Source organism: Pleuronectes platessa, chromosome 5 (assembly GCF_947347685.1).
Source record: "Pleuronectes platessa chromosome 5, fPlePla1.1, whole genome shotgun sequence".
NCBI classification, from domain to species: domain Eukaryota; kingdom Metazoa; phylum Chordata; class Actinopteri; order Pleuronectiformes; family Pleuronectidae; genus Pleuronectes; species Pleuronectes platessa.
Window position 1 is genome coordinate 12,762,940 of NC_070630.1, and position 10,062 is coordinate 12,773,001.

The 10,062-nt window shown below is 39.5% G+C and overlaps 2 protein-coding genes across 6 annotated transcripts in view; both read left to right on the forward strand.

The window, feature by feature from the left end:
- Positions 1-1,034: 1,034 nt before the first annotated feature.
- Positions 1,035-3,917, forward strand: tlcd5a (TLC domain containing 5a). Its single transcript, XM_053423357.1, has 2 exons — positions 1,035-1,230; positions 1,841-3,917. The coding sequence occupies exons 1-2, from the start codon at positions 1,035-1,037 to the stop codon at positions 2,371-2,373; spliced, it is 729 nt and encodes a 242-aa protein (XP_053279332.1). The 3' UTR covers positions 2,374-3,917.
- A 3,945-nt stretch (positions 3,918-7,862) lies between these two features.
- Positions 7,863-10,062, forward strand: part of arhgef12a (Rho guanine nucleotide exchange factor (GEF) 12a) — a 37,643-nt gene continuing 35,443 nt past the window's right edge. For 2 of the 5 annotated variants that reach the window (XM_053422661.1, XM_053422663.1), the window contains exon 1: positions 7,863-8,211. In XM_053422661.1, the coding sequence (XP_053278636.1) occupies positions 8,183-8,211 (29 nt within the window). In that variant the 5' untranslated portion in view covers positions 7,863-8,182. Of the gene's footprint in view, positions 8,212-8,447; positions 10,053-10,062 lie in introns of those variants that run through there. The other 3 variants (XM_053422659.1, XM_053422662.1, XM_053422660.1) reach the window with 2 other exon arrangements.

Sequence of the window (10,062 nt, forward strand, 5' to 3'; positions counted from 1 at the left end):
ATAAAATACAGAAATATCACAGCTCTGACACAGTTATATCATTTTCAGTTAAATAACAAATAAATTATTGTATTTGTTATTTATGATTTGATGTCTGTTTGTCTGTGCATGTCCATGTCCAATTTTTCTTCTTTTCTAGAAAAATATAATTGTATTGCCATATCTTTATGTTTGTTTGTTTTTGGCATATGTTTGTGCATCCAACAACAACAAATAGATAAATGAATTGACAGAAAAAGGTTAGGGTCACCCTTATCACACATAACACTCATCCTCAACCAAAGCATAATCCAAATAATAACTGGAGATACACATGAGTGCAAGTTTTTTTTACATTCATACAAATCAAGTGTCTTATATATGTCTATAACTATTTTTAATACTTGAACAAGTGTTTAGATCATTATGTTACTTTAATGCATCCAAACTGAGTTCTTCTGCTACATGCAATATCACTGCTTCACCTCTGCATGACGTCCTGACACTTGTGTGTTAATTGAGCTTCACATAGCAACCAAGGCAACAACAATACAATCCTAGACGGATTTATTTAGTTTTTTAAAGTTCACATGTCCGGTGGGAGCATTCTGTGGCTCAGCGCCCACTAACCTCGCATCTATTTTGAATCTATGTCTTTGAGAGTAAAGAGTGGGTCCCGCTCCAGTCCTGTGAGGGTAGGCCTGTCAATCGCATGGTCTTACCTCCTTGTACAAACGTCACAGCAGATGAAGAGACGTCCCCCTCACCCCACCAGACCCTCGGCCCGGCCAACTATAGTGCTATTATAGTTCAAGCAAAGGCTATTTGTTTGGTTACTCACAAAGGGCTGCACAGTCCGCGTCTCTGGAGGCTAATGCTGTGTCTTTCTACTGTAAGCGATATTACTGAGCAAGATGTGCCTCCAGGCTCTTTTCTCTCCCCGTGTGATGTGATTCAAAGTCGGCCGGACGATCGCTGACTGGCAAGCTTTCTGAAAGAAACTGTGAGTTTGTTTTAGCAGCTTTTTCCTGCTTGTTTTGTCTTCAGAAGAGAAGATGGCACTGCTCGTGGTTTACTCACTCCTGTGCCTTTCCTGCTGGGCCTGCTTCTACTTTATCGTGTGTTATGTCAACGGCTCCCGGAGCTATGAGTGGAACTGCCGCCTCGTCACCCTGGTACATGGCATCCTGGCAGTCTGCATCACAGCATATATAGGCTATGTGGATGGACCCTGGCCTTTCACCTATCCAGGTACCACGCTCACCTTCAGTGGATTCATATCAGGAAACTCTAACATTTTATTTCATTGGGACTGTATAATATAATTAAAGATAAACACTAACAGGAAGGGCTGTCATAATGATTTTGATATCAATTAGAGCCCAACTTGTGTATTCATAAACAAATACAAACAATGTTTCACATATCGATTCTTCAGATTTGCTCTGGAAGCTTTTTTAGTTTCAGTATTTCTGTTGATGTTTGTCTTACATTATAAACTATACGGAAAAGGTGTTTATAAAGTGTTGAATTTTTTTAATCTTAATTCTTGAGATATATTTGGTTGTACCTGTGCTTTCTCTTTATTTATAGTTGTTTATGGTTGGTCTCCTAATATCGCCATTGACCACTCAGATCTATATATGTAGATTAAATGAATATGCAGTATAACTGCCAATCTGCTAATAATGTTATTGAATTTTATTTGGTCTAGATATTCAGTTCTATTGACGACATCATTTGTCACTGTTTTTTATTTGATAACTAAACTTCACGTTATTGAAAATTCAGCAGGTTGTTTTTCTTCTTTCTGTAAATACCCCAGCTCAAACTTCTTTCTGTTCTGTTCTGTGACTGCCAGGTACTAAGAACACCCCTCTGCAGATAAGTGCCATGGTGGTGAGCCTGGGCTACTTTATCTTCGACATGGCCTGGTGCGTGTACTTCCGCACAGAGGGACCCGTTATGCTGGCCCACCACACCATGAGCATCCTGGGAATCCTGCTGACCCTGTGGCTGGGGGAGTCTGGCATCGAGTCGTGTGCGGTCCTCTTCGGCAGTGAAATCACAAACCCACTCCTGCAGGCACGCTGGTTCCTCAAACAGACGGGACACTACCGGTCGCAGCTGGGGAACGCTGTGGACGTCCTGTTCGTGCTGCTCTTCGTGGTGATGCGAATCTTCGTGGGAGGCACAATGCTGTACTGTGAGCTGATCTCCCCGAGACCCAGATTCTTCATCAAGTGCGGGGGAGTGGCCATGTACGCTCTCTCCTGGGTGTTCATGGTGGACATTGTTCGATTCGCCAGAAGAAAAAGCAAGAGCTGGCACCAGCAGCCGAGAGAGCAGCCGGAGACGGTCGCAGCTAATGGGCATGAAGGGAAGATGGACTGATTCTACATTTCTTTATATAGTAAATTTCCCTTTACATTTTGTTTTGGGAGCTGCAAGGGAAAGGACAAAGATCGACTTTTTTTTATGTTTGATTGAGTTTGTTTTTTAAAGCGGGATATTTTTCAATCCTAATTTTCTATGCTAGGAAATACCCTGTGGGATTTGTTGTGATTGCTGCTGAACACGTGTTAGATTTATGATGTAAACGGTAGCCTACTGGTGCGGGAACAACACAGATGTAGTTTACGGTATAGAAAACCAAAGCACTTTCTATAATCCCACGAGCAAATGTTGCTTTCAGTTGGACTGAACTGTTGCCTTGTCGTATGTGGTTGTGGGAAGTTCACTATTAGTAAAGACATAGTTTACATGTACTATCCATGATCCTTGTGAAAGATTTATAAAGCACATAGAAAACATAAGGATTGGTTTCCTTGGATTCTTGTGGGGTTTTCTTTTTAAACTTTGAGCAGATGGGAAAGGTGTACTCAGGGAGATGAAGTCAGACTGGAAGGCAAGATAAGTGAATTCCAGAGAAATGTGTGTGATGAGCTTCATTACTTTGTTTATCATAATGTATAGTAATGCCTGTAAGTTTTGCCTGCTGTCTGAACTCCTATTCCAGAGCCTGCTCAAAATATTTCCACTTATTTTACTTCACTTATGTACGTGGATTCATGGAGAGACACCACTCTCTGATACAGAGGTCTGCACTGGTAATGCTATTTATTTTGCATTCCATTTGAATCTATGAATTGGTGTCATCATTCTAAGTTTACACAGTGAAGTGTCTGATTTCAGGTTTCACGCTGAAAGCACTGAAAGACCCTTATTCATATTTATTCAACAGAGTAACCTTGCAGTTTCACAGAGCACTTGACAGTTCAGTTGAATTTATTGTTATCTGTACATTGAGCTGATCTTTTGTGCATTTTCTGCTCCAGTTTTTTTTGAGCCAGCACCTGTGCAGTCACGCAAACAGAAGCATCCTTTTCTTAACATCGCCCGAAATGGTGGATTCATAGATTTATTCTTAACACAAGATGCACACACACACACACACACAAACATACAACCAGGACTGGGCAATATCCATCATTGTTTGACTTTCAGTAAAGCCACATTGAGATGATATAATGATATCAGGTTATTGTTTAGCAAAAAACTATTGTCCAATTTAACAATAACAAGCATACTGCCGTACAAATTATTTCTGCACAATTCAATTACATATGTGAAGAGTTTTATCCAAGTGAACATTGGTTTGAGTATTTAATGTGTGATTTGTATAAATTGTTTTCCGTATTGTAGTATTAACTAATTGAAAAATATTAAATTCAGTGTTTTAAAATGGAGTTACACCATATTCATCGGATACAATACACAAATGCCTCATTGTGTGAAGATGGTACTTGTTGACTTGAGATAATATCATGACTAGAACCACTCTAAGACTGCATTTGTTCCCTGCAAAGCTAATTCTGTCATCTCGGTGCCCAGACTTTGTACATGTTTTCTTATTATTGTGACTGTATCATCTTTGTTATTTTAGTGCACATGTTTTTTTTACAGTGCTCAAGACCCATTTATCTTCACATATATGTTGGATTGAAATGTGATGTCTTATAATGACTCTTTACTTGGCTGCTATTATCATACTAGCATAAACATTGTATCCATGACAGTAAAAATCTAACTGGTGTGTGCCTTAGTTATGTGAATGTATTTCCCTATTTGTGAGTGAGAGTGTTTGTGTGGGGGCGTGTGTGTGTGTAACCATTTTCAGTTTAGGGATTCATGATTTGCCTTTTTGTTATTTCTCTCCTTATGTGAAATGAAATAAATCTCTGATATATGGTTTGTATGCCTGTGAATACATATAAAACTAAGGAGTTGAGTGCCTACTAGAGAGTAGAGCCTGTACGTCCTCCAAGGTCGAACATATAATTGGGTATTTATTATAGTAGAAATATAGTCTGGCAACCTAAACTATTTATTTCTCCTAAAGAAAGAGAAACAAAATACTGGATGCATGGGTTCCTCGCAGACCCAGGCTCCGTCTCTCCACAGTAATTGGTTATAATAAGTTTAGGAGTTTTTGTGTAATACTGCGAACAAATAAACCAAAAAATAAACAGCCAGATGTTTAAAACATAACCTCCATGGCAGAGTTGGCAACACATTTCCAACTAAAACTCCAGAATAAGCTGACACTGTACTGACATTTCCCATGTTGTCCACATGAGGGTGTCAAATCGTCTATGTAGGGTAATACTGATCAGTGAGGAAACAGACAGTCATTTGGCAGTGTTGAAACAAGAAAGAAATGATTTTACAGCATGGCAACTTTACCCAATGCTACATTATACTTCTAGTAAAACAAAACTGGTCTGTTTTGATTGTATCGTCCTTTTTAGAATTAATCCAACACAATATTTGGCCATTTGTGTTCATTTTAATGCATTAGGGAACATTTTAGGGGGAAGTTTTATAAATGATATATGAAACGTAGGTACCACAGGACTGCACTGTATGATGCCTTGAAAAGGTAACTGTCTAATACTTAATACATCTGGTTCATAAGTGGCAGGATTCTGTTCAACACTGTAGCCCAGCTCACTGAAAATACTCTTCCATTCAATTATATTTAATTTGAGAACCTCATCACAATATACATTGTCTCAATGACCTTCACAAAGTGGTGAGGGAAAGAAAGCACTCCTCACAGAGAAGACGAGTGGACGTTTAACTGAACTCAGTTGAGCTGAAGGGAGAGGAGAGACAAGGCGTAGCCCTGTAACTGCTTTATTTAAGCACTGTCTGATAAAAGTACTATAATAGTCTGATAGATCCAATAATATAACGGTATCAGTATAACGGCAGCAATTACAGCACCATCCTTTATTGAAGATAACACGAGGGGTATGTGAGATATCTGTAATTTTGGGTGAACAGACCATTTAAAGAATAATTTAAGCACAGCATGTTTATGCTGACCTCTAGTGGTTCGTGATTTTGCAGCACTGGTTTCTTGACTTGTGCTGTCAGGCCATTCTTTGTATTATATTTTGTGTATTATTTATTTTTTCAATTACCTAATATTCGTAATCACAGAATTCAACCCTAATCTATAAGGTAGCATTTCATTGTAGTTGCTTTCAAGTGCTAGTATGTCATTTCTGAAACATATATGACATTCTAAATGTCATTTTAAATTTACAATATACACTAACTGAATGATTAGGTTTCTTATCAAATACTTCCACAATATGTATTGTTCTTTCTACTCCATCAGGATGACAAGAAAATCCCAGATACATTGAAACACTTGACTGTTGTCAGTGCTTTTTGTTTGTGTTTGTTTTTGTTTTTTAAGTACGCAACACCTTTTAAAGTATTTGTTTATACATTATATCAACATGTGAAAAAAAAAGTTTGTTTAACATGGAAAACTAAACGTTTTCAAATGTTTAAACAAAACGGCAACACAATTAAGTTAAAAAAATTTTACTAACGAAATCATTAAATGTCCCATATCAGAACATAATTAGGTTTCAGGTCCATTATGCAAAGTTGAGTTTACCACAGCATTTCTGTCAATGTCACCAGTGAGTGCAATATATTATCAAAATAATACTTTCACAACAATGACATTAGGCAATACTCCCCTAAAGTGAATATTTTTTCGATATAACATGACATTTTTTAATTATTAATTATGATTATAACTTATCTGGTGATGCTATGATCTGAATATATTCTCAAATGTGGACCTTGGTCATGAAATCTTGTCTACTCTGAATCTGCAATAGATTGTAGATGATTTTTTAAACTAAATAAACTCTTCGAAATGAATAAAAGACTCCAAATAGACACATTTATTTTGTGTTTTCAATTATCTGCCTCCCACACACACACACACACTAGTGTTTTATTGTGTTTTTACCTCTGTTCTTCTAATTCTGTCCTGCTGTCTCAGGACGCTTCATTAGAATAGGAGTGTCTCCTTGTGGATTGAGGACAAAGGCCTGGACTGTAAGCCGTAAATAATGAACATAATGACTGTTCATCCAGTCCCAGACCAACCACAGACAGGAAGAAAGCCATGAGCAGGACTAATCATAGAACAACAACAACAACACACAAGTTAATCTTCCTCATTAAAAGAAGTGTCTCCTTAGTGGATTGTTTGAAGTGAGTGTTCCTACCTTGGTAACGAAGAATCAAACAATATCTAAGGAAACAACCCTGACTAATAATAATTTTCACTATCAATTAATCTAGTGAACTCAAGAAAGTCGTTGATTACTAACAGTATATAACAAAAAGATGTCTGTACCAAGATAAAAACAGGGATTCTTCACCTTCCGGAAGCTGGAACCAATAATGTATTTTTGCTTGATGACTGAAAAGAACCCCCATTTGATTCATGGTCTAAACACTGATGATTACACTTATCAATTTATTGTCTTTATTGATCTCATATAGACTTGTTGTTGTTGTGGGACAGTCAATCAATTGGTTAGCCTGTTGACTTTAACCGTCATAATCCATAACTGTGCACATTAGTGCCACAACTTATATGATATATTATAAATATATATACAGGTGTGTGTGTGTTTTATTTTTTTCGATACCAGTCAACTGAGAATGTTTGGGTTTAAATTGTTCTACAGTCACTTTATTTTATGACATATATATATATATATACATACACACACACACACACACACATATATATGTATATACCCATATATACACACACACACACACACATATATACATATACAGATATAGACACACATATATATATATATATATACACATACACACACACACATATATATGTATATACCCATATATACACACACACACACATATATATATACATATACAGATATAGACACACATATATATATATATATATATATATACACAGATATAGACACACATATATATATATATATATATATATATATATATATATATATATATATATATATATACTAAGTCATATATATGTGTCTATATCTGTATATATATATATATATATGTGTGTCTATATACAGATATAGACACATATATATGACTTAGTATCTCATAAGTATGACTGCTCCTACTGACTGTTACTCTGACCGCATCAGAACAGGGAAGCCATGGTTGAGAGATTGCGGTCAAGCCAGCCGCCTCTCGTGTTTGTATTGTCAAACAACCGACTGTTGTTTCTCGCTTGCGCAATTGATTGAACGTTTACGGTAATCTTTGGTAAGCGGTTCTGAGGTTTAGAGGAGCTCTTTTTTACATCAAAGTACTGACACTGTGTAGGCTTTGAGTATTCCTGTGTCAAAATCCCCTCCACAGAACAAGACTGAGCTTCTTCTGCTTTTTTTACCACAAGTTCTTCATGAAACTGATACAGTTGGACTACTGCCACAAATACCATGAAGTACTGAAAATGTGTACTTTTTGAATAATCCTCTGACAAAAGGACAAAGCGTAAACGTCAGTCCTGTACGTGTCCTAATAACTTGTGATCAGTGGTGGTGTTTATTGTACAAGTGTAGAGGGAGCGCAGGTCAGAGGGGAAGTGAGAAGGAAACAGACTCCGACACACACAGGACGAGAGGACCTTGAATGAGCGTCTGTTCTGATCCTGGAGCAGCGCTGGACATCGCTCACACGATCAACGTAGCAGGAAACATGAATCGATTATGAGTCTCTGACTCGATGCGTAGCCGCCCACGGCTGAGAGTCTTGACCACGGCTTCCCTGCTCTGCTGCACACCCCCACAGCCAGTATCTCATCATTATGCGATACGAAGTCATAATTATGAGAAAGTAAGTACAAACTAAAAAAAGAGATATTTAGTCATAATATTGAGATACTAAGTCATAATAATGGGATACTAAGTCATTGTAATGAGATGCAAAGTCATAATAATGGGATACTAAGTCATAGTAATGAGATGCAAAGTCATAATAATCATATACTATCTCAGAATTATGAGATACTAAGTCATAATTATGAGATAGAGGGTTTTTATTTCCTTCATGCCAGTGGCGGAAGTGGGCTTCCAGTGCTGTTGTGGTCTTTGTGCTCCGGTTTGATTGTGTTGTCATGTTTTGTGTAACATTGTAACGTTCAGCTGGAACACTGCTGAGTTTTCTCCTCTCCCGGCGGAAGTGGTTGGTGGAAGCGCTACAGGACTCCAGCAGCTAGCAGGCTAGGGCGTTGCTAGCGGCAGAAAGTGGAATTTGTGGTACCTTTTACCAAGTTGTGTCCTCGCACGAATAACGCCCGGCGTTCGGAAAAACAGCGTGTGGTGTTCCCCCGGAGTTCTGAGCCTCCCGTGCGGTGTTTTTTCGTCGTGCTTCTCGGAGGACGGCTGTTACTTTCTGTCCCGTTAGCTGGCCACGGAGCTAGCCTGCTTTCCATCCACGGGAATTCTGCCGAGAAACGACCGAATCGTGGAAACATGGAGTCAAGGAGCGCTGCGCCGCGGAGCTAACCGACTTCCCCCGGACTCCCTCCTGCTCGAGGAGACGCGTTTTTCTTTTCTTTTACCGAAGGACACAACACGGGGACACGTCGGAAGCCGGGCGAACATTGATGCGGGCTTGTGTACATGTATGTTTCGGTGGTCGGCCGGTTCATTGTTGTGAACGGGAGTTCGCTTAGTTTGCACACGAAGCAAAGTTTTCTGCTGAAAGAGCTCATCTGTTTTGTTAGCTGCTAGCTGGCGATACTCAGCCGCGGCCAGCTCCCCGCGAGAACCGCTCTCTCACAAGCGAATGGGCTCTTTTATTTCCCTTTTTTATTAAATACACAATTTAATCGGTTTCGGGTTTTTTTCAATCCAGCGTCTCGCGCATTGTGTAAAAAAAAAAATATATATCAAAAAACCGGGTCGTTTTCCTCTCGGGTGTCGAGCGATTCTCCTGGTCACGGGAGACTCGTCCCCGCAGCCGCAGCAGACCTCCGGGAGCCGGGGACACCAAATGGGACTGGAGGAATTCCCAGCATCTTCGGAGATCATCTAGGCACCGAGGCCAGTCAGCCCGAGCAGGGGTGGTGGCAGCCGGGACTCCGTCGCAGGGCCACGGTGTCTGTTTCACTGGGAACACAGATTTGTTTACACGCTCCACATCGGCAGGACATTTTCGAGAGACGTGGAGGCTGAAGGGATTCACACGAGGAGTTCGTACATGCACGACAAACTTGTGCCAGCCGGAAGCAGTGTGCGTTCGTTGTTGTTGCTAAAATATAGTTGGATGCCGGGGTTGTGATATCATCTGACTGTACAAGCTACTACGACAGAGGCCCCGGTTCATGTTTTAAGCTCTGCACTGTCGATTCCTCGCTGCTACCCGATTTTTGGGGGGTTAGGGTTTTTGCCCAGGAGTATTGATCGATATATTCCGTATAGGTAGCGTCAGTATTTGGACTGCAACAACAACAACAACAACAACAACCCAAACAGTCTCCTCAGATTAATTTATTATCAGCACCGTCTTATATTTTCCACAAAATCCCTGCCTACTTCAGACGAATGCCACAGAGAAGGACGCTGCAGGGAAATCGCCTCATCGCACTCTGGAAAATGTTAAAAGGATATAATTTGCTGCAAATCTAGAACCGGAAGCCCAATGAGTGACACACAGTCCAGCTTCACTGACAGGTATACCACA